General features: G+C 37.6%; 7 protein-coding genes across 8 annotated transcripts; 5 read left to right on the plus strand and 2 right to left on the minus strand.

The window, feature by feature from the left end:
* The first annotated feature begins 287 nt into the window (after window positions 1-287).
* On the plus strand, window positions 288-1,858 carry LOC109815953 (senescence-specific cysteine protease SAG39). Its single transcript, XM_020380782.3, has 2 exons — window positions 288-838; window positions 915-1,858. Exons 1-2 carry the CDS (start codon window positions 400-402, stop codon window positions 1,502-1,504), a joined length of 1,029 nt encoding a protein of 342 aa, XP_020236371.2. The 5' UTR covers window positions 288-399; the 3' UTR covers window positions 1,505-1,858.
* A 2,111-nt stretch (window positions 1,859-3,969) lies between these two features.
* On the plus strand, window positions 3,970-5,362 carry LOC109815950 (senescence-specific cysteine protease SAG39). The gene is made up of 2 exons (XM_020380777.3): window positions 3,970-4,583; window positions 4,672-5,362. Exons 1-2 carry the CDS (start codon window positions 4,136-4,138, stop codon window positions 5,262-5,264), a joined length of 1,041 nt encoding a protein of 346 aa, XP_020236366.2. The 5' UTR covers window positions 3,970-4,135; the 3' UTR covers window positions 5,265-5,362.
* A 329-nt stretch (window positions 5,363-5,691) lies between these two features.
* On the plus strand, window positions 5,692-6,841 carry LOC109815941 (uncharacterized). Of its 2 annotated transcripts, XM_020380764.3 has the most exons (3): window positions 5,692-5,862; window positions 5,950-5,994; window positions 6,190-6,841. In XM_020380764.3, exons 1-3 carry the CDS (start codon window positions 5,719-5,721, stop codon window positions 6,595-6,597), a joined length of 597 nt encoding a protein of 198 aa, XP_020236353.2. In that variant the 5' UTR covers window positions 5,692-5,718; the 3' UTR covers window positions 6,598-6,841. The 2 variants fall into 2 exon arrangements, with proteins under 2 accessions (XP_020236353.2, XP_029130733.2); XM_029274900.2 differs by lacking the exon at window positions 5,950-5,994.
* A 7,953-nt stretch (window positions 6,842-14,794) lies between these two features.
* Window positions 14,795-16,300, minus strand: LOC145950256 (uncharacterized). The gene is made up of 4 exons (XM_083061324.1): window positions 16,084-16,300; window positions 15,890-15,972; window positions 15,609-15,775; window positions 14,795-15,498 (listed from the first exon to the last, which is right to left on the minus strand). Exons 1-4 carry the CDS (start codon window positions 16,298-16,300, stop codon window positions 14,802-14,804), a joined length of 1,164 nt encoding a protein of 387 aa, XP_082917450.1. The 3' UTR covers window positions 14,795-14,801.
* Window positions 16,301-16,396: 96 nt separating this feature from the next.
* LOC145950257 (uncharacterized) lies at window positions 16,397-17,200 on the minus strand. Its single transcript, XM_083061325.1, has one exon. It carries the CDS (start codon window positions 17,198-17,200, stop codon window positions 16,397-16,399), a length of 804 nt encoding a protein of 267 aa, XP_082917451.1.
* A 2,629-nt stretch (window positions 17,201-19,829) lies between these two features.
* LOC109815952 (Plant Tudor-like protein) lies at window positions 19,830-20,544 on the plus strand. Its single transcript, XM_020380781.3, has one exon. The coding sequence runs from the start codon at window positions 19,906-19,908 to the stop codon at window positions 20,329-20,331; it is 426 nt and encodes a 141-aa protein (XP_020236370.1). The 5' UTR covers window positions 19,830-19,905; the 3' UTR covers window positions 20,332-20,544.
* Window positions 20,545-22,917: 2,373 nt separating this feature from the next.
* Window positions 22,918-27,112, plus strand: LOC109815933 (ATP synthase protein I-like protein). The gene is made up of 9 exons (XM_020380754.3): window positions 22,918-23,384; window positions 23,816-23,865; window positions 23,972-24,047; window positions 24,248-24,343; window positions 24,595-24,675; window positions 24,811-24,902; window positions 25,441-25,536; window positions 26,269-26,337; window positions 26,861-27,112. The coding sequence occupies exons 1-9, from the start codon at window positions 23,073-23,075 to the stop codon at window positions 26,991-26,993; spliced, it is 1,005 nt and encodes a 334-aa protein (XP_020236343.1). The 5' UTR covers window positions 22,918-23,072; the 3' UTR covers window positions 26,994-27,112.
* The last annotated feature ends 629 nt before the right edge of the window (window positions 27,113-27,741 follow it).

Genomic DNA, 27,741 nt, shown 5'->3' on the forward strand with positions numbered 1-27,741 from the left:
TTGGTTATGCTTTAGCAATTTGCCTGCACGAAGTTAATAAAGTTTTCAAACCTCCATTTTTAAGTTTTATAATTCCAAACTTTTCCAAAACGGAAATTCACTTTGAGAAGTACTTTGACAATTAATTGGCACCGTATGTCGATCGAACCTCTACGTTAAGCTTGACAAGACAAGTAATTGTCCACAGTACAAAGGGTCTAATTCAGAAATGAGTTGAATATAAGAGAAAGGTCCCTTGTGATTTGAGTTGAAAACAAAAAAAGGATTAATTTACAATTCAACGACAAAGTTTCTATAAATGCCACAAACAATCTCGTTACCACCACAACACATCTTTCTCACATTTCATTAACCAACCAGCAATTGTTCCATAATTGTCACACTACACTACTAGCAACCATGGTTACCAGAAATCATTTGTATCATATTTCATTGGCAATGCTTTTCTGCATGGCATTCTGGGCTGTTCAAGCCACATCTCGCACTCTCCAAGATGCCTCCATGTATGAGAGGCATGAGCAATGGATGCTTCGTTATGGCAAAGTGTATAAGGACCCTCAGGAAAGGGAAAAACGTTTCAGGATATTCAAGGATAACGTGAATTACATTGAAGCCTTTAACAATGCTGCCAATAAACCTTACAAGCTAGGCATTAATCAGTTTGCAGACCTCACCAATGAGGAGTTCATTGCACCAAGAAATAGATTCAAGGGCCACATGTGTTCCTCAATCACAAAATCAACCACTTTTAAGTATGAAAATGTAACTGCAGTACCATCCTCTATAGATTGGAGACAAAAAGGAGCAGTTACACCCATCAAGGACCAAGGCCAATGTGGTAAGTGCTTGATAACTCATTTTCCAAGTCAAATTAAATTGAGTGGTTATTATCTAACTTTTAATTTGCTTTGTAGGATGTTGTTGGGCGTTTTCTGCTGTTGCAGCAACAGAAGGAATTCATAAGCTGAGTAGTGGAAAATTGATCTCTTTATCAGAACAAGAAATTGTTGATTGTGACACAAAGGGTGTGGACCAAGGCTGTGAAGGTGGTCTTATGGATGATGCATTCAAATTCATCATCCAAAACCATGGACTCAACACAGAAGCCAAGTACCCCTATGAGGGTGTTGATGGAAAGTGCAATGCAAATGAAGCAGGCAACCATGCTGCTACCATTACTGGGTATGAGGATGTTCCTGCCAACAATGAGAAGGCACTGCAAAAAGCTGTGGCAAATCAACCAGTTTCTGTAGCCATTGATGCCAGTGGCTCTGACTTTCAGTTTTACAAAAGTGGTGTCTTCACAGGTTCATGTGGAACTGAGTTGGATCATGGTGTTACTGCTGTGGGATATGGTGTTAGTGATGGGACTGAGTATTGGTTGGTTAAGAACTCATGGGGAACTGAATGGGGTGAAGAAGGATACATTAGGATGCAAAGGGGAGTGAGTGCTGCTGAAGGACTTTGTGGCATTGCAATGGAAGCTTCTTACCCAATAGCATAATTATAAAATTTGGACACTATTATACTATTTACAGTTCTACATATTGTTTTTAACTTTTAAGCATTGATTCCTGCTATTTCTGTGTATATCACTGTATCCCCTGCGTGAATCATTGTATTTACCTATCAATTACTATACTATGAAAAATGAGTAATGGCCATGAGTTATATGACTTACAAGCTAATGGTATTAAAAGCATGATTGTAAAGATTATGTAGACATTGGTTGGATACTTTGCTTGAACCAGCCATGAAAATAATATAGGGAAGAACAAGAAAAGTAAAGAGATAAAAATTTGTTTAGGTTTTTTTTATTTTATATTTGTGTTTTATAATAGCCTGTATAATCACTTTTATTTATAAAACTCGTGTTAGTTGTTTTTACATTTTACCTTTGTTCCTAAAAAGGAGTAACTTGATCCATGTTTTGTAACTTTTACACAAGTAAATTTAGAAATTCAACTGTGAGAGAATGATAATTAAAGGACGAACTGCAGTACATAAATAAAATTAGGCTAAAACTGCAAGGGAGGAATAAATTCAGGGGACTTATTTCCTTTTCACTCTTTAATAAATATAGTAGGTTAATAGTTATTGAATAAACATCTTAAAGAGATGAGAGAATACGTTATATAATCATAGAAATAAAATAAAATATTCTCATTATCTTTATCTGTAGTAGAAATTATTTTGAGTTAAAAAAATGTGGAATCAATAGTTCATCGATTTGATTTACTGCTTCTATATTGTTCATGGTTAAAGACAAAAGGTTTACGAAAAATTTTAATATTACATCACATTAGCTTCACCAACTTTAATATCTAAATAGCACTCCTAGAATCTGTCTGTCACGATATTTTGACCAATAATAAGAAAGTAACTCTGATCACAAGAAAAATGATATAATGAATTTGGCTCGGTCCTATTTGTAAACTTGGTTTGTGTCCCTTTTTTTTCTGCTAAAACGTCTCAAATTCTTATAATTTAAGTATTTGAGTTTATGATGCATTTGGGAAATCAAATAGAAGTTTAGAAGTTGGTAATTTAATAAAGTTTTGATAGAATTAAACGGATATTCTTTTACATGTAAGATTCTTTTGAAGAAATAAAGATACATGAGTTTTTTTAGTATTATTTAAAATAACGTTTGATTTTTTTTTTTTGGTGATTTTTATGTAAAAGAAAGTTTAAAATGATTTAATTGATTCGATATGTAAATTTTTTTTATAGAAACTAAATTTGAGAGTTTTATGTATTTGAATATCAATGAAAAGAAACCGTTATATTTAACTTTAAAGATAGAAGAATTTAATTTGCTAAAAAAATATTAACTTATATATATTAAATACGAACTTCTATCTTGTACAAGAATATTTGTAGGAAGTTTCTTTGACAAATGAACTTTTAAACTCTTTTTTAATTTTTTATCTAATTCGATTTTATTTATCATAATTATTTATGAATTAAGTTTTAGTATTTTGAAATAAATTATCAATAAATAAAAATAATATTATGCTATAATATAAATTATTTATCATAAATCTAAAATATAATTTATATATTATTTTCATAAAAATATATAATTTATATGTTTAAAATTATTTATTTATATAAATTTTAAATATGATTTATATATATATATATATATATATATATATATATATATATAATTTAATAAATTTTAATTATATATAATAAATATTTGTATATTGAAGAAGTTAAAAGGTTAGTTAAACAAAAATGAAAACTACAATTAAGCCTATAAATTATCATTTGTGTAATTCTGTTTCATGACAAGAATTTGAAGTGCATGCACAACACGAGAAGTCCAATTCCTAACACATCACACGCCAATGAGGCAATGAGGTAAAACATTCTATTATGAATTTGTTTGGATATAAGTTTGAAAATATTTTTAAAGTCTTTTTACCTAAATAATAAAGAATTATTTTGGATAGAGATGTTCTAAAAACACTTCTAGATTATAGACTCGAAATTTGATTCCTCTGAATTTAAGATCTCCTTATATGCGACCAATAGAGTATCAGTTTAACGACAATAAACTGAATCAAACGTTTCTTTTAGACTTCCACTTAGACGTTTAATGAGTGTTGTTTTGTCCTCTTTCCCTTAAGGCTAATTTGAAGTTAGTCTTGCCATTTTGCTATGATTCGATTTGGGTGTCTAATGTAAAATAATATTCATGTTTTTGTGTATGGAGTTTCCTTGACTAGAAATTATTAGATAGTTTCAATCGATTTCTACATGACATATATTAAAATTTTTAATTTAAGATAAAAGTTAATAATATTTAATTACTCGTTATATAGACTTATCATAGATATGATATACGATCTATACTTCTACTATAAATTTTTAAAGAGATCGGTAATTGACTTTAACTTAGTATAGAATTATGTTTTGTCTTGAGTACCTTGTCACTACACTACACATGGTTCTCATTCAGCAAATTCTCTCTGCTTCAAAAGTTGAAAACTAAAACGTTTAGTTTATGATTCAACGTGAACTTTCGTATATATTCCTCAAACGATCTCGAGTACCACCACAACATCTTCCTCACATCTCAGTAATCAACCCGAATTAATTGTTCTCACTATCACATACACCTACCATGGTTACCAAAAATAATCAGTTCCATCATATCTCAATGCCATTGCTTTTCTGTTTGGCATTCTTGGCTTTTCAAGTCACATCTCGCACTCTCCAACTCCAAGATGCGTCCATGCACGAGAGGCATGAGCAATGGATGGCTCGTTATGGCAAAGTGTATAAGAACTCTCAGGAAAAGGAAAAGCGTTTCAGGATATTCAAAGACAATGTGAATTACATTGAAACTTTCAACAATGCTGCTAATAAACCTTACAAGCTAGGCGTTAATCAATTTGCAGACCTCACCAATGAGGAGTTTAGAGCACCAAGAAATGGATTCAAGAGCCATATGAGTTCATCAATCACAAGGACAACCCCTTTTAAGTATGAAAATGTGAGTGCAGTACCAACCACTGTGGATTGGAGGCAGAAAGGAGCAGTAACACCCATCAAAGACCAAGGCTCATGTGGTAATTAGTGGTTGATTATTCATTGGCATTCCCAAGTCCAATTAAATTGAATATATGATTATTATCTAACTATTACTTTACCACGTAGGATGTTGCTGGGCTTTTTCTGCTGTTGCAGCAACAGAAGGAATTCATGGGATAAGCACTGGAAAATTGATCTCTTTGTCAGAACAAGAACTTGTTGATTGTGACACAAAGGGTATGGACCATGGCTGCGAGGGTGGTTATATGGATGATGCTTTCGAATTCATCATCCAAAATCATGGACTTAACACTGAAGCCAGTTACCCCTATAAGGGTGTTGATGGAAAATGCAATGCAAAGGAAGAAGCTATCCATGCTGCCACTATTACTGGGTATGAAGATGTTCCTACTAACAATGAGAAGGCACTACAAAAAGTTGTGGCCAATCAACCAGTTTCTGTAGTCATTGATGCCAGTGGCTCTGGCTTTCAGTTTTACAAGAGTGGTGTTTTCATAGGTTCATGTGGAACTGAGTTGGATCATGGTGTCACTGCTGTAGGTTATGGTGCCAGTGAAGATGGGACAAAGTATTGGTTGGTTAAGAACTCTTGGGGAACTGAGTGGGGTGAAGAAGGTTACATTAGGATGCAGAGGGATGTGAATTCTGACGAAGGACTCTGTGGCATAGCTATGCTAGCATCTTATCCCACTGTGTAATTATAAAATTTGGACACCACATGAATTATTCTACTATCTGTTGTGTAGATCAGTGTAACGTAAACTCACATGAATTAGAGTGTGTTAACTCACATAAATTAGAGTGTGTTTATTTTTCCGTTTCATACATGTAAACGTGAGTTCATTTTAAAGTATCAAGATTACCGATTATACAAACACACACTTATTGTACTTGCACCCTATAATTATGAAACGAAAACATTAGTCATGGATATGAATTATGATACACGAGTTTGATTTAAGCTTTATGAAGTGATTTAATTTCTAATGATTTTATGAAGGTGCATTGTTTATGAATTTATTTAATTTAACGACTTTTTGCCTCTGGCGCCATAGAGATAACAAACTACCTGTTATAAAACTCTGAATTAACGCGCGCGAAATAGCGGTATAAAAGGAGCCGTTTCCCGCTCGCTCTTTCTGTTTTGAAAGAATGGCGGAAGAATTTTCAACGCACTCGCAAGCGAACTCCACGAAGAAACGACCTTCGAAGAGCGACAAATTGTGCCTTGAGGATTATCTTCACCTCCTTCAATCTCGTCAAACGCTTCACCTCACCATGAATCAGCTCAATCAGGTTTTCCATTCATTCTATGCATTTTTCAATTCGCATTTTCGAATCTGCAAACTCTGCAATTCAATTTTCTGCCTCCGACTACCACAGGTCATCCGTATTCACGGATTCAAGAAAATCCACCACGCGCCTAAGGTTCTAATCTCCGTCTCGCTAATTTTAGGTTCCATTTGGTTGCATAGAAAAACATTGCTCATTGTCACTGTTTTTGCCTTAAGTTTTTTATTCGTTAATAAAAACTCGTTTAGATTGTTCTCGAATAGATTTTCGTTTCGAGAAATTGCGGGTAAAAAAAAAAAAGAAAAAAACCTATCTCGATTCCGTGCGCAGAAGGTGTTGGTGGACGCCGTGGAGTCGCTGGATCTGGTGGATCTGCCGCGGTCGACGCTGCGCGAGAGTGTGACGGCGTTCGCGGCGGTGGCGCTGGGGGACGTGGTGGCGGATCTCGGCGAGCTCAACTGGCAGGAGTGCTGCGTCACCTCCGTCGAGAAGGTGAGTTTCGGCGACGGCCAGAGCGCGTTCCCTGCTTCCTCCGATCAGAGCCTCCGCGTGATGAGCCACACGCAATCGCAGGCTCAGAGATCAAAGAGGATCGACGAAATCCGTGACCTAATCCCGGAGGCTTTCAGGAGGAGCCTGAAAGCCGCGAAAATGGTGCCAAAGCGTAAGAGGAGCAGCGTTCCCGCTCTCGACTCCGTTGCCTCAAACGTGGATTCCGCTTCTCTCGCTTCATGCTGAACGAATGATTGACCTTTGGTTCCTTCTATCACTCTCTATCTCTTTTCCGTTATAATATGAAAAAATGTTAGTGTTTTCAACGCTTTATACCATTTAAATTGAAATTGGACTATATATGACTAAGTAAAATGGTACATAGGAGAGTGGAGATGATATGGTATGATACTTCATATCAATGTTATTGGTTCAGTGAGCCCCTAAATCAGGAGATTCTCAAGGGTTTTTCGTGTTTTAGTTACAATCATCATTCTGACCCCAAATGTGTTTCAAGAAAATGGCATGTGTTTTCCCTTTGAATTAGACTCCCATAGTTTTCCTCACTGGCCTCTTTACTTTATTTGCTTTCTATCTTCCACATTTTATGGTAACACAAGTAGTAACGATTGGAAGTGAAAATAGTATGCAAGTATGAGCCGAGAATTATAGCAGTATCTTCTTTTGTTGTTACAGCAATGTTCATTGGAATGGAACAAGAAATAGACTGAAACAGGACTGCTTAGAGAATCCTCCACGGGCAGGAGGTAAAGCTTAGGGATGAAATAGTCCATTTCTAGATGCCACACAAATAAAAAAAACAGACCATGGTATTGCAGAGTGTAGTTTCTTTCCCTCCTGGAGGGAACTGTGGCCAATCAACAGGAAACAATAACAATACAAACTAGTAGAATAATACAAAGATGTGTTATCAGCCCTCAATGTTTCGTTCCTAAAAACGTGTGTCAAATCCCACGGTGTCACCAGCTATCAGCCTTACTTACAATGTATTGAGGTGAATAAATTAAAGCAGTCACAAACAGAAATGAGAAAGATTTTGAAAGCAACCCTAAATAAAATAATTACTTACATCTGCAGCCTCATATCTCACACCCTTGACTATTCACTTTCTGGGAATCTTCTGTGAGGGTAAGCAGAATAAAATGCAGCCACATTAAAGTTGTAGAAATAATTCTCCTATTAAAAAAATGTGAGATGTATTACTATCTAATGGCGTAGGTCACAAAGTGCAAACATAAATGAATTTCCTTATATGCAAAGCAAAATATCTTGCTCAAGGACTCCAAGAGGGATACAATGCCACATTTGAAATACTGCAAGGGTCTCGCACTAAAAACAATAACCTAATCTCTTTTTCACAAACTGCACGAGTGAATAGAGGTACATATTATACATACTAAGCATCTTATGGGATTGCAGCATATCAATTATAGGAATAGAAGTTTTTACTTAATCTGTATTCCTACTACAGCTAGAGGATCAAGCAATAAGTCTAAAAATCCAAAATAAGTACAAAACAGTTAATACATATTTAATGTTGCAAAGTTCAACTGCATTGGAAATACTTTGGATTAAAGACTTATAGATGTCTCCCTTGAAACAGACTATAAATAACGGGGAGATTAAATTTAAGAAGTGTTGGGTGCTTAAAAACTGCAATTATTCATTTCCACTAAATTTGTTTCTTCTTTATACATTACTGGATGTTCTTTAGTTGGGACTTGAGAGTGTAGCAACTGCTAGTTTGTGAAGATAAAAAATTGGGTCCAAGTCATACAATTGGGCAGAATTCCCCTGTTGCTAGCCGAAAATCACTCTGCAAATATTGCAAATTGTAATTTTGATTGCTACTACCGCGTAGTTTTGTTAGTAAATTTGGTAAATTAACATTATTATATTACTTATGTTTGCGGTATGCCTATAAAAATCCATCATATTAACATAACAAAACTATACTTCAAATTATGGTAATTGAATTCCATCCATGCTAAAATCAGTCAATACAAATTTTTCCCACTAAATACATAGAACATTAGAACTGCTCTATTAAAGATTGCAATAAGATCACAAAACTTCCTAATGTATCAATCAATCTCAATGGGAAACCCTGAATTCAAGGCTGCCGTTCCTCAAAAGTTTTTTCTTCCAGCACTTATGTTTGCTGCATTGGCACTGCTTTTTCTTCACAACTTCACCCTCCTTTCCACCTTCATCCATTTCAACCCTCCCCTGGCCACCACTGTCTCCCTCACAACACGACCCCACAACACCCTCACATCCACGCTCTTCATACATCGAAGCCGTTCCCTTCTTCCCCCTAATGCTCCTAACCTTGTCAAACCCAAAAGCCAGTCTCAACGCATCGTTCAACGAAGTAGGTTTCTGCATGAGAACCCAATCATGAAACTCCTCCCTCAACCCATCAACAAATACCCCTCTGAGCAAATCCTCACTCAACCCGTGTTCCGGCCACCGCTTCAAAATCCATTGCAGCCTCAGAAAATAGGACCGAACACTTTCCCCTTCGCCCTGGCGAATCCCCGCGAGCTCCGACCTCAACTCCTCGACGGGTTCAACGTTGTGATACGCTTGCAGAAACGACAACTTTGTCTCTTCCCACGACAGAGAAGGGTAGTAGGGCTCCACATTGAGGTCGTACCAGAGCGCGGCTTCATCTTCCAGCGTCACCGGGAAGATCCTCATTTGCATGTCCACGGAGGAAGCGTTGTTCGCCCTGCAAACTTTGTTGAAACGGCTCAAGTGGGTGATCGGAGACTCGCTCGAAGTGCCACGAAATATAGGTAACGGGGCGACTTTCACGTACGAAGAAGCAGTGTTTTTGGCGGAGAGTGAAGGTGTTTCGGAAACGTGTTGTGAGAGAGATGGGTCGTTGGAAACGGATTCGGAATTGGCTACATCGTCGTCTTCAATGTCTTGGTCTGGTTCCTCTTCGGACTGGTCATATTCGTCTTCCTGAGATTTGTTGTTGTATTGAGAATCGGAAGCGTCAGCGTCAGCGTCGTCGTCGTCAATGTGGTATTTTTCTTTTGTTGGAGTTCTGCGACGATGTGTTGGACCAGTGGCGGAGGAGTACGAGGCGGATTCGGATGATGATTGGTGGTGTTTACGAGTCATGTTGGATTTGGTTTTGGATTGTCATCAGCACATGTTGTCCCAAGAAGGAATATTAATATGTGAGGAGTTGTTGGGTTTGGAAGAAAAATTAACCGCCTGTGACCGTTAATTTTCTTTTGTTCGGAGGGTGGAGTACACCTATTGTAATTGGGTTTGCTTATGAATTATGATATATACATCTCTTTATTTTATAATTACATCTCTTTTATTTTTTTCAAAGTAATTTTTAAAATATTTGTGATTTTTTTATTTTTTATTTTTTATTTTTATATTTTTATTTTTAATTTATTATTTTTTTATTTTTTATATTTTTTTTTCTCTTTCAATTTTCTTGTGTAGTCTCGTGTCTTTTTTTAATTCTTTACTTATTTTAATAAATAATTTTAATTTTTTTAATTTTTATATTATTCTTTTATTTGCTCATTTTTTTTAATTTTTTTATATTTTATATCACTTCTTTAACTTTTTACATATTATATTTATATATGATTAGTAGGGTCGAAATATTTCTTATTTTTATATTTATTTAAAAATGTTAATTAATTATTAATATTTATTAAATTAACTGATATTATACTTAGTTTTTAAATATCAAGATTTTGAATTTGAGTCTTATATTTATAAAAATAATTAATATTTAATATTATTTTTTATTATTTAAAAATAAAATAATCCAACAACTAACAAAGACACTGGATCACGAACCAGAGACCGCAGCCAACAATTTTCCAACCCAAAGAAAAAAAAAAAAAAAAAAAGATTCAAACCATTGAATTACCGATTTTGATTTCTTTTGGGTGAACCGTAAAAGTCAAGCTCCAATGAAATACCGCAACCCAAAAGAAAAAAGATTGTCAATCAGACCTACTTAAATCTAAAATTGTAAAAAAAAGTAAGGATGTTTGAAAAGTGAAAACTTTTCAAATTTTAAGTAGTCTTTTTCTACTTTTTCAGATATTTGAATTTTAATCCTTACGCTGATAAAAAAAAAAAAAAAAAAGTGTCAGCACAAGACACTAACATTTCGCTATTATATCCTAAATAATATAAAGATAAAAAAATCATTAGTTTTAAAAGGTAAGTATCGAAACTAAAATTCGAAAAATCTTCAAAAAATTAAAACCACCGTTCAAAAAGGCTTTTCATCGTCAGCAATAAGAAATGATAATGTTTAATTTTATTATTATTATTATTATTATTATTAAAGAAATTAAAATATTTCATATTTGTATCGATTACACATATAAAATATTAGATAATTACAAGTAATTATTCAGAAAAAATATGAGAAATTATTTTTTGTTTAAATCTAAAAAATATAATAGTTACTAAAAAGTGAAGATTAAAAATACTTATATATACTGATATCTCTTTCATAATCTATAAGTCACCAAAAAAATTATTATTATATTATTATTATTATTATTATAAAATTTAATAAATTTATTTCATATATATAATAAATTATAATTACATAATTAAACAAAAATTTAAAACTATTATTATATATTATTTATAATATATAATAGAATGAAATTATATAGATAACAAAATAATTACACTGTTGCATACTTTACATGTAACGACCCGGCTGGCCACTACACTCACAACCACAGCGCACCGGAAATATTAGACAGAATAGAACGAGTTTATAAATATAGGATCTAGAATATAAATATATACAAGGGTCCCAATCCGACTAGAGTTAGGATGTACAACACAAAAATACATCCAAAGCCACTATGCCAAGTGGCTGAAACAAACAACGCATCAAAAGGAGTCAGCTCCACCTGCCAGCTACAGATACACCACGTATCCCTGCTCTGCTCCATACATAGTATGATCATTGCAGTCCAACCACATGGAAAACAACAAAAGGGTAAGCTAGCATAAAAAGAAACCACATATAGGAAGATTTAAGTAATAAGAACAACTACAATTTATCAACACTTCATCAATATGCATCTCGTCAATCCTTACAGCATAATCATCCATAAGCATACAATGCGTCGTCACGCATATCAACTCGGAGATCTCCTACAACAACTCAGCCTTTCGGCCTACAACAACTCAGTCTTTCGGCCTACAACAACTCAGTCTTTCGGCCTACAACAACTCATTCAACATACAACACAGCACACCACATCATTTTACAACACATCAACACATCTTACAACAATATTCATCTAATACAGCCCAACATCATCAACATCATTATCTACTAGTCACCACATCATATTCATCTATTTTAACTCAACTTATCATAAAATAACATTAACCATCAAATATTAAAATCTCATCTCCGCGCCCGGCGCACTCGTGGTTGCGCCCAACACAGTGCAACCCGAGAGCACCAGGGGACCAGCGCGCCTGGCGCGAGCATGCCCGCGCCCGGCGGGACTCAACCAGAGAGCCCAAGGCTCTCACGCGCCTAGCGCAATAACCAATTGCACCTAGCGCACGCCAGGCAGAGACTTCAAGGAGTCTCACACGCCCGGCGTGCCCAAACCCGCACCCAGCGCAGGGAAGGCAGAGACCTCCCTTGGTCGCGCGCCCAACGCAATTTGAATTGCACTCGGTGCCTCCCATGGCAGAGACTCCAAGGAGTCCCCGCGCCTAGCGCGGCCAAAATCGCGCTCAGAGCCATGCCAGAAGCCCAAAAAACAAGTCACGACTGACATCGCACCCAAGGCAGTTCAACCCTCGCCCGACGTGGGCCATCCAGAGGCTAACATTTTCAAGCACGCCCGGTGCACACATCTTTGCGCCCAGCGAGCTTGCCTAAATGCTGCCTTCAGATGGCCACGCGCCTGGCACGAAGAACTGCGCCCAACGCAAGTTCAGCAGCAAACCCCAAATTTTTGAAAACTCTTCAAGAATCTGCAAAAAAAATCAACAAAACTCCACATGCAATCGGTTCAAATTATCACATTTCCATCCAATAGTCCAAAAATGCTACCTTTTTACACATGCAACAACAGAATGAGAAAATCCCCAATTTCCCCCATAACTCCCAACAACCCCAAAAACTCCATGTTACACCCAAATCAGCCAACAAATCCAACACTCTCAACAACTCAATGAGTTCTCAACCCCATTTCAACCAAAACACAACAAGAAAGCTAACTTCCCTTACCTCGGGCCAAAGATCCGAGCTTCGGGATAGAGAGGATGAAGAAGAAGATTGAAGGAAGCTTGAACAAAATAAGAAAGGAGGAATAAGAGATCCGCAACACACCAGCTAAAAATCGATTACTCCGTACAATCACCTTGTACAGCCAAAGAAAGATCAAAAGGGAAGGAGTGAGCAAGAGAGTGAAAAGGGAAAATGAGTGAGAGTTGGGAGGGAAGGAGGTGTATACCAGCTACGGGTCTCACATTACATGATACATTAATTAAATTCTACACTAATTATTATAAAGTTAGGTTCTCCTTCACTTGCACATCATCTAACTCCATCACATGACTCGGGTCATGGACGTACTTTCTCAGTTGGGAGACATGAAACACATCGTGTAGGTTTGAAAGAGTCGGTGGCAAGGCCAACCGATAAGCAACCGGACCCACACGTTGCATGATCTGATAGGGACCCACGAACCTCGGTGTCAACTTCCTTGCCTTCAGTGCTCTACCCACACCAGAAGTCAGAGTCACCTTCAGAAACACATGCTCCCCTTCGTCAAACTCCAAAGGCTTCCGCCTCTTGTCAACATACGACTTTTGCCTACTCTGAGCAGTCTTCATCCTTTCCTAAATCATCTTCACTTTCTCAGTGGTCTGTAGGATTAGCTCCGGACCTACCACCACTGACTCACCATCCTGATACCAGCACAGAGGAGTCCTACATCTCCTACCATACAACGCTTCAAATGGTGCCATCCCAATGCTTGCATGAAAACTGTTGTTGTAGGTGAACTCAACCAACGGTAGGACCTCCTCCTAACTACCCAAGTGGTCTAACACACAAGCCCTAAGCAGATCTTCTAAGGACTGGATTGTCCTTTCTGACTGACCATCCGTCTGTGGATGATAAGCAGAACTCAGCTTCAACTTCATGCCTAAGGCTTGGTGTAGACTCTGCCAAAATCTGGAAGTGAACCTCGGATCTCGGTCGGAAATAATACTGGAAGGCACCCCGTGCAGCCGTACTATCTCTCTCACATACAACTGTGTCAGCTTCTCCAAGGACCACTTGATGTTGACAGGCAAGAAATGCGCACACTTGGTCAACCGATCTACAATCACCTAGATAGCATCACTATTCCTAGCTGACCTAGGTAACCCAACAATGAAATCCATAGTAATGCTATCCCACTTCCACTCCGAAATCTCCATCTGCTGCATCAACCCACTCGGCTTCTGATGCTCCACCTTCGCCTTCTGACAAGTCAGACAGGCCGCCACATACTTAGTGATCTCCCTCTTCATGTCAGGCCACCAGAAAGTCTTCCTGAGGTCCTGGTACATCTTAGTCATACCCGGATGTATGCTAAGTCTACTCTTGTGGCCTTCCTCCAACACAGCTTTCTTCAGCTCAACATCCTGAGGTAGGCAGAATCTGCCCTTGAACCTCAAGATTCCATCTTCTCCCAGTTCGAAGCCAACAGCCTTCTTGGCACCCAGTAAACCAAGAAGCTTCACCATTACAGCATCTTGCAACTGCCTAAGTCCAACCTGCCTCAAGAACTCATTAGTTATGGTGACCGTCCCACAACTAATGTGATCCTGAGCTAACTCCACACCGAGGTTCAAAACTCTGAATTTCTCAATCAGTTCCAACTCCCTCACCATCATACTCGACATGTGGATGGATTTCCTACTCAGCGCGTCCGCCACAACATTGGCCTTACTAGGGTGATACATCAACTGGAAGTCATAGTCCTTCAGAAACTCCATCCACCATCTCTACCTCATGTTCAACTCCTTCTGATCAAACAGATACTTCAAACTCTTATGATCACTAAAGACGTTGAACCGAGCACCATACAAATAGTGTCGCCATATCTTCAAGGCAAAAATAACAACTGCCAACTCCAAGTCATGAGTGGGATAATTCTTCTCATGATTCTTCAGTTGCCTTGAAGCATAGGCCACCACTTTCCCGTGTTGCATCAACACACACCCAAGACCCTGGTGAGAAGCGTCACAATACACATCAAAGGGTTCACCAGAATCCGGCAACACCAACACAGGAGAAGTAGTCAACCTCCTTTTCAACTCCTCAAAACTCCGCTCACAGGCATCTGTCCAAATGAACGGCTGCTCCTTCTTCGTCAGCTGGGTTAGAGGCGCTACTATCTTGGAGAATCCCTCAATGAACCGTCGATAGTAACCTGCCAAACCCAAAAGCTCCGAATGTCAATGACATTCCTCGGACGCTCCCACTGCAACACTGAATCCACCTTAGCCGGATCAACAGCAATCCCCTCAATTGAAATCACGTGGCCCAAAAACATAACTTCATCCAACCAGAACTCACATTTTGAAAGCTTAACATACAGCTGCTTCGCTTTCAAAATCTCCAGCACCACCCTCAAATGTTCCCCATGCTCTTCCCGGGTTCTTGAATAAATCAAAATATCATCAATGAACACCACCACGAATTTATCCAAGAACGGCCGGAAGATCATGTTCATGTAATCCATGAACACTACAGGGGCGTTGGTCACACCAAACGGCATCACGACATACTCATAGTGACCATACCTAGTCCTGAAAGCAGTCTTCGGTATGTCAGCCTCCTTCACCCTAATCTGGTGATAGCCCGACCTCAAATCGATCTTAGAAAACACCGATGCTCCCCTCAGCTGATCCATCAAGTCATCTATCCGGGGAAGAGGATATTTGTTCTTAATGGTCAACTTGTTCAACTGCCGGTAATCCACACAAAGACGACTACCCCAACCTTCTTCTTCACCAACAACACAGGAGCACCCCACGACGAAACACTCGGCCGCACCAACTGCTTCTCCAATAGGTCTTCCAGCTGACCTTTCAAGTCAACCAGCTCGGCAGGAGCCATCCTATAGGGAGCCACCGACACTGGCCCCGCACTTGGAACCAGTTCAATGCTAAACTCCATCTCCCTAACAGGAGGCAACCCAGGCACCTCATCAGGAAATACCTCAGCAAAGTCTCTCACCACATTTATCTCAGAAATGTCCCTCTCAGTCTCCATACTCATCATAACAAGCAGAAGGCAGCACCCCGCTCCATCCCTCAGCATTGATTCAGCTTGGCCAGCTAAAATCAATAACTCATCCTCTTCCTGTAGAAAAATCAACCGCCTATTGGCACAATCTATAAGGATACGATTGGCAGATAACTAATCCATCCCTAAGATTATGTCAATATCAACCAAAGGCAAACAAATCAAGTTTACCTTGTACTTCTTCCCATTCACAACAATAGGGCAGTTAGCACACAGCTCAGAAGCAACTACTGAAGCAGAAGCGGGCGTCGACACTAACAGTCTCAACCCCAAGTCACACACAGGCACACCCAGCATAGCAACACAAGCATAGGAAATAAATGAATGGGAAGCCCCAAAGTCAAACAAAAGCATCACATCCTTACCAGCAGCCTTGCCCTTCCCTTTCACTAGGTCAAAAGAAGTCGAAGCCTCAACACCCGTCAAAGCGAACACCCTACCAGTTGTAGTGGGTCTGTCACCCCTTTGAGTCTCGGTCCTCTGCACACTACTCCTCTGAGTATCAACTCTCTGCGCATCACTCCTTTGAGTACTTCTCTCTGGTCTACTCCTGGTGGGACAGTTGAAAGACACATGGCCCATCTGCTGACATCTGAAACATCTGCTCTCTATGTGTGGACAATCCCTGATCAAATGGGATCCACCACACCTGTAACACCTAAGGGCAGCACCTCCACCCTATCCTCCTCCTCTGGTAGTCTCAGCAGGTTGCTTAATGACAGGACCCCCTTGCTGTGGCTGGGGCCTATCATACGGCTTCCTCTGACTTCCACCTCCCCTCTTGGACCCAGCTGGTCCCTTAATAGCTCTGATCACACGGTTACCCCCTTCCAACCTCTCCACAATCTTTGCCTTCTCTACTAGGGCAGAAAACTCGGTGATGGCCATAGGCACCACCACCTTCTTCAACTCATACTTTAGACCCTCAGCAAACTTTCTGCACTTCCAGGCCTCAGAAATAGCCTGTGAATAAAAATTAGCCAAATGTTCAAATCTCATCGCATATTCCGACACAGATAGCCCTCCCTGGTGTAACCGCATGAACTCTGCCTCCTTGGCGTGCCTCACGCTCTCCGGGAAATACTTTTCCATGAACACCGTCCTAAAGCACTCCCAGTCAACCGTAACTCCTCTCGCCACAAGCATCTGATAAGTGTCCCTCCACCAATGTTCAGCCTCTCCCACAAGCATATACACAGCATATGCCAACCTCTTCTCTGGAGAATATCCCAGAACGGCAAAAATCTTCTCCAACTCACATATCCAGCGGTCAGCTGCCTCTGGATCTGCATCTCCCGCAAACTGTGGAGGATGACACTTCCGGAACTCAGCTAGGTCCCGGCTTTCCTGTGACCCCGTGGGCCTTGCTGCACCAGCTGCAGCTCTTTCAGCTTCCATCCAAGCAAAATAAGCATTTTTTTGCTGCATAGCCATAGCCATCATCTCTATGGCACGGGCTATTTGTTCGTTGATTCTAGTCATCGTCTACAAAAATAACAACATCTTCAGTATACTACCACTCAACCAATCAACAATTAACAACACAACAATTCATCACATCAATCCACACAGCGAATGACACAACAAGACAACACAACCCAGAGTTAACACAACAAAAGCCTAAAGGGACCACCCCCAAAGAGTGTCCACTAGACTCGACCTGCTCTGATACCACTAAAGTGTAACGACCCGGCTGGCCACTACACTCACAACCACAGCGCACCGGAAACACTAGACAGAATAGAACGAGTATATAAATTTAGGATCTAGAATATAAATATATACAAGGGTCCCAATCCGACTAGAGTTAGGGTGTACAACACAAAAATACATCCAAAGCCACTATGCTAAGTGGCTGAAACAAACAACACATTAAAAGGAGTCAGCTACACCTGCCAGCTACAGATACACCACCTATCCCTGCTCTGCTCCCTTACATAGTATGATCATTACAGTCCAACCACATGGAAAACAACAAAAGGGTAAGCTAGCATAAAAAGAAACCACATATAGGAAGATTTAAGTAATAAGAACAACTACAATTTATCAACACGTCATCAATATGCATCCCGTCAATCCTTACAGCATAATCATCCATAAGCATACAATGCATCGTCACGCATATCAACTCGGAGATCTCCTACAACAACTCAGTCTTTCGGCCTACAACAACTCAGTCTTTCGGCCTACAACAACTCAGCCTTTTGGCCTACAACAACTCAGCCTTTCGGCCTACAACAACTCAGCCAACATACAACACAACACAACACATCATTTTACAACACATCAACACATCTTACAACAATATTCATCTAATACAGCCCAACATCATCAACATCATTATCTACTAGTCACCACATCATATTCATTTATTTCAACTCAACTTATCATAAAATAACATTAACCATCAAATATTAAAATCTCATCTTCGTGCCCGGCGCACTCGTGGTTGCGCCCAGTGCACTGCAACCCGAGAGCACCAGGGGACCAGCACGCCCAGCGCGAGTATGTCCGCGCCCGGCGGGACTCAACCAGAGAGCCCAAGGCTCTCACGCGCCTGGCGCAATAACCAATTGCGCCTAGCGCACGCCAGGCAGAGACTTCAAGGAGTCTCACACGCCTGGCGTGCCCAAACCCGCGCCCAGCGCAGGGAAGGCAGAGATCTCCCTTGGTCTCGCGCCCAGCGCAATTTGAATTGCGCCCGGCGCCTCCCATGGCAGAGACTCCAAGGAGTCCCCGTGCCCAGCGCGGCCAAAATCGCGCTCAACGCCATGCTAGAAGCCCAAAAACAAGTCACGACTGACATCGCGCCCAGCGCGGTTCAACCCTCGCCCGACGTGGGCCATCCAGAGGCTAACATTTTCAAGCACGCCCGGCGCACACATCTTTGCGCCCGGCGAGCTTGCTTAAATGCTGCCTTCAGATGGCCACGCGCCCGGCGCGAAGAACTGCGCCCAGCGCGAGTTCAGCAGCAAATCCCAATTTTTTGAAAACTCTTCAAGAATCTGCAAAAAAAAATCAGCAAAACTCCACATGCAATCGGTTCAAATTATCACATTTCCATCTAATAGTCCAAAAATGCTACCTGTTTACATGCAACAACAGAATGAGAAAATCCCCGATTTCCCCCATAACTCCCAACAACCCCAAAAACTCCATGTTACACCCAAATCAGCCAACAAATCCAACACTCTCAACAACTCAATGAGTTCTCAACCCCATTTCAACCAAAACACAGCAAGAAAGCTAACTTCCCTTACCTCAGGCCAAAGATCCGAGCTTCGGGATAGAGAGGATGTAGAAGAAGATTGAAGGAAGCTTGAACGAAATGAGAAAGGAGGAATAAGAGATTCGCAACACACTAGCTAAAAATCGATTACTCCGCACAATCACCTTGTACAGCCAAAGAAAGATCAAAAGGGAAGGAGTGAGCAAGAGAGTGAAAAGGGAAAATGAGTGAGAGTTGGGAGGGAAGGAGGTGTATACCAGCTACGGGTCTCACATTACATGATACATTAATTAAATTCTACACTAATTATTATAAAACTCTTATGTATCATACCACCCCAAAAAAAAGTAAATACAAATTAAATTTTAAAAATTTATAATTAAATTATATTTTTAATTTCTCTATTTATATTTAACATTTAATTTAATTCTACTATTTTTAAAAGTTTAATTTGATTTTTAAATTTAAAAAAAAATAGTATTTTTATTTTATTTAAATTAACATAAACAATGTTAATAAAATTAGATTAAAAAAGTAACATTAAATATCTTTTGCTAAAAATTAAAAAATAAAATTAAATATTTTAAAAATAATGGAATCAAATAAAATATTTTAAAAAATTTAATTTAATCATTTAATTTTTAAACAATATTTAATGTTATCTTTTCGTTAAATTTCGTTAATATCATTAATATTAACTTGCATAAAAAAATAAAGTTGAATATTTTAAAAGAAATAGAAAATCAAATTAAATTTTAAAAATAAATAAAGAGATAATAATATATATAATTTAGTAAAAATATTTTTACATAACTTCCCAAAATAAAAATAAAATCCAGGCTTCGGTGTTCGGTCACGGCAGAATATATATATATAAGAGTATAAGAGGGAAAAAGCTACAGCAGGCTATCGGCACCTTGTGTCCTCTCCACGTACCTTGAAACAAACGATTCCCGCAATGCGTCCTCCGCGTAAGAAGGTCGACTTCCTCGGCGGCGACAAAGTCGAGGTCTGCAGCAACGAGGACGGCTTCCTCGGCTCCTACTACGCCGCCACCGTCCTCTCCCGCCTCGACAACGGCCTCTACGTCGTCCGCTACGACACGCTCCTCCAGGACGACGAGTCCCAGCCCCTCTCCGAGACCCTCTTCCCCAAGGAGCTCCGCCCCGCCCCGCCGCCCCTCCCCGCCAAGGACTTCTCCCTCTACCAGCGCGTCGACGCCTTCGACAACGACGGCTGGTGGCTCGGCCAGATCACCGGCCGCTGCGACCACTCCAAATACTATGTCTACTTCGTCACCACCAATGAGGAGATTGCCTACCCCGCCTCCCGAATTAGGGTTCATCAAGAGTGGCTCAATGGGGAGTGGGTTTTGTCCGATTGATCCACCGCCATTCTCTTCTACCATATGGGAATGCCAATTGTACACTCTCTCTCTTCTTACTACTTACTAGCCTCTAATTTGTACTTTACATTGCCAATCATGCTAAACGCTGCGTTTCCATTCTTTTGCTTTTCTCTAACTCTGCTTGTTCTTCTTCTTGTCTCGACGGATATTCCATTGCCACTACAATAATAATCGCTTAATTCGACAAAATTCGCTAAATTCTTTCTCCTGTAGCTCATTGTTACTTGATGAATTAAAATAATTATGGATTTGATTCTAATGAATTCCAACACTGATTGATCATGCTACTCTGAAGAGTTTACAAGAGCCCTCAAATCAGATGAAGATATTTTGACAAAAAAAAAAAACTATGGGTTTGGTGGTTTTCTTTTTTCTTGATAATTTTGAGTTTTTATATTAATGGGAGGGTTTGAGAAACCGGGGGCTGGGGGCGGTTTCTTGAAGAGAAAGAAACTAGTTGTTGGAGTTTTTTGTATGGTGCAGTTTTTTGACCTTTTGGGTAATCGTAGAAATGTGTGGCTTTGGGGACCAATGAGAGAAAAGTAAAAGGGCATTGGAAAGTGGGATTATTTGATAATTTCATTTGCAATTTGGTAACACTAGCTCTCTTTTTTTTTATTTATTATTTTCTTGGTGAATATATATTATATTATATTCAATAATGCTAACTTGCTGGCTTGGTTTTTCACTTCACCCAATAGGATATTACCGTGATATGCTACCTACAATTGGGATGAAACTTGTGAGGTTGTTTATGGTTTTTGCATACGATGATTAGTGAATCTGTGAATGTGTCATTCCGATGATTTTAGACCATATTCAGAATATATCAGGTTTTTACATTGAAAAAAATAATGATTGAAATCTTCTTGTGTTGTTATAATGTACCCAAAAAAAATATATTTTCTGATTTCTAGTTATTGTAATAAATATATAAAAAGGTTTCAAACTCCTGCGAGGAACTAGTACACCACCTTTACCCATGATGTGCGTTTTCTGGTTCGTAGTTACTTTTGTCTTCCTTTGTCATAAGCAAAAACGAAAAAGGTAACATCATTTTAGTATGTCTCTTAATTTCTCTCTCTTTATTTGTTGCCATATCACATTCACTAATTGTATTAATTATTTATCTTTCTTAATTTCTTACTATCTTTATCCTTTTGCAATATTACAGTCACTAATTACATTAATTATTGTTTACCTTTCTTTTCTTCGTGCATTTATTTACATTTATAAAGCTGCTCATCAATTCTTTTCCTAAAGGTAAAATGACCCAAGCAAAACCAGTGTGCTGTACCTAATGCTTATAACAACTGATCATATACACAACGTTATGCAGTGATATATTATATACACGATATTATATCCAATGTATCATAAAAATAAAAAGAAAAATATTATATCCAATGTTTATAAATTGCTCATTTCAGGAATCATTATAGTTGTTAATTGATATAATGCTAAGGAGTTGGAGAGGTATACATAAGTTTCTTTAGATTTGATAAAATATCTAATACAACATAGAGATAAAAAATAAAAAAAAATAAAACGTTGTAGAGTTTTGCTAAGTATGTTGTAATTTGTATAATAATAATGAATATATAACTATAATTTAAAGAAACATGTGATTTTTTATTTGTCCTTATACATACAATTTCTTTTGTTCCTAATAATTATATAAATTTTTTATTTTAGTCACTATAAAAATAGATGATAAAAAAAATGTAGACGAACTTAAATAAAATATTTTAAATTGTAGGGACTAAAATGTAAAATTTATAAAATTATAAGGATAAAAAAATAATTAAATTCTTTTGAGATTTAGAAATGAATATCTTTTTTAAAAAGTAAGTAAAAATCGAGTCACTTATCAAGACATTTTTAAGTGGTCTTCGTCTTTTCAAAGGTGAAATTAGCTCCTTATATCTCCTGATACATCTCACACACTTATATTAGGCAGACCTATGACTAACATCGACAGATCTCTCTCATTATCTCTCATTAACCCTGTTATAAAACATGCTAATGGAATCATAATAAAAAAACTAACTAACTACCCGTTTTTCTAAATACAAATATTAAAATTAACAGAGGATTAAAATCATTTCTAAGGTCGGTATTAAAATAATATTTTATCATATATAGAATTTTTTTTTCCAGACAAATGCTTTAAGATTTCATCTCATATTAATTTGATTAAGTTGAAAAGTAAATAAAGCTTGTAATAATTAAATTTAGATACTATCCAATCGATTGAATCTTAAATTTAATAGATTAATTACTTGTATCTAATATTTATCGATACATAGAATAAAACATATTTAAATTTTAATGAAAATCAGCAGGACTTAAAAATACATCTTTACCAAATTACACAAATAAGTGTCGAGATTAAGTGCATGTTTAGTTTCTATTTTTTAACGTAATTTTTTTTTCTTTTTCCACGTTCAATTATGAATTTGTGGAAGTTAGTATTTACTACTTTCAATTAAACGTGAAAAATCACGTCTCCAATCCAAACACACACTAAAATCATGTGTTACGCAACTACGCACTAAAGTTTCAGGATCGCGAAAAAGACATCATTCGGAAACGAGATATTTTGCAAAGAGTGTCTGGCAACTACCTTGGATGTGGGAAGATAACAGACACACAATTCCACGACCATACCTTTCTATCCCTTCTTCACTGCATTGCATTTCCATAACCCAAAAACAATGGCACTTGTGAGCCACGTTAGTGTGAGTTGTGCAGCCACACCGGCGTCACCAGAGTCTCCAAGTTCCGCACCCTTGCCGGACCCAAAGCAAACCAAAGTCATCCTTCCCAAGAAGAAGCCCATGAAATGGTCCACCGGCGTGGCTCCCGGGGAGTACGGCGGCCCTCCGACCACCACCAAGCTCCGCAAGTACTGGGGCGGCGATGACGAGGACCCTTTGGCCTCCGATGACTTCATGTGGAACAAGGAGTTTGTGGGTCGCTTCAAAAAGTTGATTCAGGACCCTCAAGTTCAACCCCCTCCTGCAAAGGTCTGAACTTTGAGTTAATCTGAGGGCTTACTCACCCAGTGGGGAATTTTTTGGATTCTGCTGTTGTGTTGGTGTCTTGTTTTGTATTGATGTTGGGGAATTAATTGTGGGGGGATGTTTGCTGGATGGTTGTGGTGATTGCTTTGTGTTTTGGGGTTTGAATTTGAATTTGAATCTGTTTGAGTAAACTTATCTGGAAGCATTTCTAAGATGCTCTCCTTTTCATTCCTTGGTGAATTAATAGAATAGAGACTTGTTTTGGATAAGAGTGAAGCAGTGTCGATTGATTCATGTAGCTGACTCCACCTAGCAAAAGAAGGCCTTTGTTGTTGGTGGTGGTGACTTAAGAAATTTTGGTGAATGATTCGAGATTAATAAGTTCATTTGTTTCTGTGAGTTGGTTCTGACATAAATAATGTTTATGCTGGCAGGAAAAGCCTTCAGGGTTTCTAAGCTTAAATAGAGTGATGAGCCTGGACAGGTCTCTTTCTGCAATATTTAAATTCAAGTATTCAAATTTGGTTGCATCATTTTATTGACACTTGTTCTTTCTTTATCTATAATGTTATTTGAATTATGAACTGTAGTTTGGAAGTTGATTTAAGCAAAGAACTTGCAGCTCCTGTAAATCATAATGTACACAAGCAAATTGAAACAGAAACGGTAAAGAGATTTGTTTCTTCTCTTGATTTTCCCCTTGTTATTATATCTTGTGGATTTAATGACTTATGATATATCTCCAATATTGTAATATTTTTTTCTCTATTGAGTTCTATTTTGGAGGGGGAAAAAAGGGTACATAATACCTTCTATTGTTTTTCTACATGATTCATTTCACTTTTCTTCTACTGAAATGATGATAGGTGACTGAAAACAATAGGGTAAGATATAAATCAGCACCAACACGCCGAGAGCAAGAAAAATGGGATAGAGCTACCAAAGCTGCAACTGGGGGCAGCGTAAGTAATGTTTTGCTATATCATGTTAAATCCCTACCATAAGGATCTTGCTTGTACTTGTTAACTGGATATATTTCCAGCTTATATAACCTCGGAGAAATTAATATTTACTGCTGTTAGACATGGAACTCGATCAATACTAAACTTTTGAATCCAAAACAGAAACTTGACAACCTATGTACCTTTAGTAACATTTAGAAGTTGATTTTTACTATTCAAAGATCTGATTTAGACTAGTTATAATGCTATAGGATGTGATGTTCCGGGAAATAAGGCAGCCTCGTGAAGATCCAAAAGTACTGGCTGCTCGAGCTAAGGAGCAGTATGATAAGGTACTAAGCAACGTTGTCTGATTATTTTTTCTTCCTTGTTAGAGGTCATGTGAATATTACCCTCCTTCATTGTGGCATTCATCAAATATCAGTTTTTTTTTGTTAATTCTGTTCCTAAACTTATTCTGGTTTCAGTTAAAGACGAAGATGCAAATTCTTACCTTGGGTATAGGTGGAGTTGGTCTGGTTTCAGCTTATGTTTCTTATTCTCCTGAGATTGCAGCTAGGTACTTGGATTCTCCATGCACCTATTGACTTAGTTATTCCAAATTGGTGATCTTCAATCTTTCACTTTCACATGTGCTAGCAAATATGGTTCAATTGAAAGCTAAAAATCAGCCTAATATACAACTATCATCCAGTAAATATACTCAAAAAAGACATATAAACTGAAAACTTCTTGGCACACGGGATATGGCATTGTTCTAGGTTAGTTTATCAAATGAGGATTCTAATGTTTAGCAGTGATTTCACTTGCATTTATATTAAAACATTCTCTTTTTGAACTTTTCAAGAAGCTTTTATTTATGCATTTGAGAATTTTAGGTTGGGTAGAGAAATAAAGGCCTTTTTGATAGTAACAGTATGGAGGGAAAGGAAAGGGATGTTAAGATATTTGCATTCCATGCATTTGAAAACAAAATGAGGAATTTAATGGGAATGTATTGGTTAAATGGTAATATTCCTGAGCATTGAGTATCCTTCAGAAGAAAGATGCAAGGTTTATTCATTTTTTTAATGTATACTTTTCTTGCTTGTATTCAGCTTCGGTGCTGGCTTGCTTGGATCTTTGATGTACATTCGCATGCTGGGAAGTAGTGTGGACTCACTAAGAACTGATGGTGGAAAGGCCCTTATCAAGTAATCTATAGATGATAGATTTACTATTCAGAATTTAGTTTCTTTAGTAGATAAACATCAGTCTTGTTAGAACCAAGAGCATTTTAGATACAAACCTAGAACTTTTAAGAGTTAATCTACTAAAAAAATACTCTTAATTTTCAATAGAAAAGTTTTCAAAAGTTCTCCTAGAAACAGGCTCCAAGACTATTTAATTAGTCACTTAAGTTTCGAATTTTTCACTAGTAAGATTCAAAATTATGTTGTCCATGTTTGAGCTTATACGTATAGCAACCATTACAATATGGTGCTAGAAGAAAGGTAGAAAATTTAACCAAGGCTCATATCTACATAATAATGTTGTTCAAGTATAGTGATCTCTTCAACAATTCCACTTGTTATGCTAATTAGGTGGGAATTGGACTTTAAACAATTTGTTCCTCACTTTTTATTGGGAAAAACTTAGGTGAATTACCATAAGTACTGTAGGTGGTGTTCTCTAATTAAAATTGGTGTTTCACCTTAGTAATATTTATAAATGCATATTATCAATGTGACAATGTCTATATTAAATGTAAATGCATATTACTGAGAAGAAACTCTAATTCTGATTCAAGAGCAATACCAACTGTATCCGAGTTATCTTCCTTTTTTTATTTTACAAAAAAATGTGTCCATGGTCTATTTTGTTTCATTTTTTTCACCTTGTTTTATGTTATAGAAAAACAGAGGCTTATTGGATTTTATCTGCAGGGGAGCAATAGGGCAGCCACGATTACTGGTTCCTGTTGTTTTAGTCATGGTTTATAACCGCTGGAATGCGTAAGTCCTCTTTTGATATGAAATTGTTACAATTATTATTTTGTCAATGAAGTCAATTTAATTTGCAAACAAATTTTCTTGGTCTTGTTTAGGGAAGCCAGGTATATAGCTGTTTGATTCTTTTTTTGTCTCTCATAATTAGTTCAGCTTATTTTGGAGAAATAATCTTTCTTTTCTTATTTTCCAACTTCCTGACAAAATTTTGAAAAAAAGGAAAAACGATTGTCTTAGAAAATAACTTTTCCCAAACATTTTGATTGGGTTAATATGTATTTATCTTAAGATAAGATATCCAAATTCATTGATGTTTGGGTGATTTATTGATTGGATGCCATCATTGCCAAATGGCAATGACTTCAAGGCCTAATTGCACTTCTCTTTTAAGAATGGGTGAATGTAACCTAATGCATTTGTATTTATTCATCATGAACCTACCTTAGTGCATTGTTCAATACAAACCACATTTGTATTTGCCAAATGCCAAGGCCTGTTTTTCGTGCCTAACAAGGTTGTTTGATTACAGGATTCTGGTTCCAGAATTTGGATTTATGCACTTAGAATTGATACCAATGCTAGTAGGTTTTTTCACATACAAGATTGCAACTTTTGCTCAAGCTCTAGAGGATGCGATTAATGTAGCTACAAAGAAAACATAAATATCAAGGGTGGAGGGGAAGGATACCTTCTCATTATATTTGGGTTTTCTCTCCCACATTTTGAACATAGTTGTATTTATTATGATTTTCCAATTCCATATTTGGATTATTTATTTCCAGATACTTGGCCAACATTTCTATCAGTTTTCGGTCTCAAATTTTTTCTCCCACATTTAGCATATATTAATTTCATTTTTTTCTCATATCAAGGGACACCCAATTATATTCAGGTAGTACATTTTGAAAGTATAATGTCCAGGGACGGAGCCAGGATTTCAATACTGGGGGGCCGAGAATAAATAATATATAATTTATAATAAATGAAAATTAAAGTATCAAAAGCATATAAAAAAAAATATAAAAAAAAATTAAAATTGTTGGGGGGGCCGTGGCACCCGTAGGTCCCCCCTTGGCTCCGTCTAATGTCTAAATATTGTAAATTTGAAAATCGAACTAGACTAGTTGGACTGAAAACCAGTCAGCACCAATTTGAATAATTAAGAAAGCTTTAGTTACATTTTATTTGTCCCTGAAGTTACATTATTTTGCAAATATCACCTTCAAAGTTATATATATATGGTGATAAAATTGGCTAAATAAAACCAACAAGGCCGAGGAAGAGCTAGTTTTAGAAAATTAATTTTCAATTAATAATATTCTTTTTGTTTATTTTAGTTTTTTTTTATATTCAAATATTTTTAAATAAGTATAAATTCATATATGAAATTTGTGTATAAAAACCTATTTT

The sequence above is a fragment of the Cajanus cajan genome, chromosome 8, assembly GCF_000230855.2.
Source record: "Cajanus cajan strain Asha chromosome 8, NIPB_CcT2T_4, whole genome shotgun sequence".
Taxonomy (NCBI): domain Eukaryota; kingdom Viridiplantae; phylum Streptophyta; class Magnoliopsida; order Fabales; family Fabaceae; genus Cajanus; species Cajanus cajan.

Excerpts from the sequence above, each read along its gene's own strand:
- LOC145950257 (XM_083061325.1), bottom strand. The coding sequence starts at position 17,200 with ATGACTAGAATCAACGAACAAATAGCCCGTGCCATAGAGATGATGGCT.
- LOC109815941 (XM_020380764.3), top strand. The coding sequence starts at position 5,719 with ATGGCGGAAGAATTTTCAACGCACTCGCAAGCGAACTCCACGAAGAAA. Across the intron at positions 5,863-5,949 it reads CCATGAATCAGCTCAATCAG|GTCATCCGTATTCACGGATT; the intron begins GTTTTCCATTCA and ends CGACTACCACAG. Across the intron at positions 5,995-6,189 it reads AAATCCACCACGCGCCTAAG|AAGGTGTTGGTGGACGCCGT; the intron begins GTTCTAATCTCC and ends TTCCGTGCGCAG.
- LOC109815952 (XM_020380781.3), top strand. The coding sequence starts at position 19,906 with ATGCGTCCTCCGCGTAAGAAGGTCGACTTCCTCGGCGGCGACAAAGTC.
- LOC109815953 (XM_020380782.3), top strand. The coding sequence starts at position 400 with ATGGTTACCAGAAATCATTTGTATCATATTTCATTGGCAATGCTTTTC. Across the intron at positions 839-914 it reads CAAGGACCAAGGCCAATGTG|GATGTTGTTGGGCGTTTTCT; the intron begins GTAAGTGCTTGA and ends TTTGCTTTGTAG.
- LOC109815933 (XM_020380754.3), top strand. The coding sequence starts at position 23,073 with ATGGCACTTGTGAGCCACGTTAGTGTGAGTTGTGCAGCCACACCGGCG. Across the intron at positions 23,866-23,971 it reads AGAGTGATGAGCCTGGACAG|TTTGGAAGTTGATTTAAGCA; the intron begins GTCTCTTTCTGC and ends TATGAACTGTAG. Across the intron at positions 25,537-26,268 it reads GGTGGAAAGGCCCTTATCAA|GGGAGCAATAGGGCAGCCAC; the intron begins GTAATCTATAGA and ends TTTTATCTGCAG.
- LOC109815950 (XM_020380777.3), top strand. The coding sequence starts at position 4,136 with ATGGTTACCAAAAATAATCAGTTCCATCATATCTCAATGCCATTGCTT. Across the intron at positions 4,584-4,671 it reads CAAAGACCAAGGCTCATGTG|GATGTTGCTGGGCTTTTTCT; the intron begins GTAATTAGTGGT and ends TTTACCACGTAG.
- LOC145950256 (XM_083061324.1), bottom strand. The coding sequence starts at position 16,300 with ATGGGCCATGTGTCTTTCAACTGTCCCACCAGGAGTAGACCAGAGAGA. Across the intron at positions 15,776-15,889 it reads TGAATGGGAAGAAGTACAAG|GAAGAGGATGAGTTATTGAT; the intron begins GTAAACTTGATT and ends ATTTTTCTACAG. Across the intron at positions 15,499-15,608 it reads TTTCCTGATGAGGTGCCTGG|GTCAGCTGGAAGACCTATTG; the intron begins GTTGCCTCCTGT and ends TTGACTTGAAAG.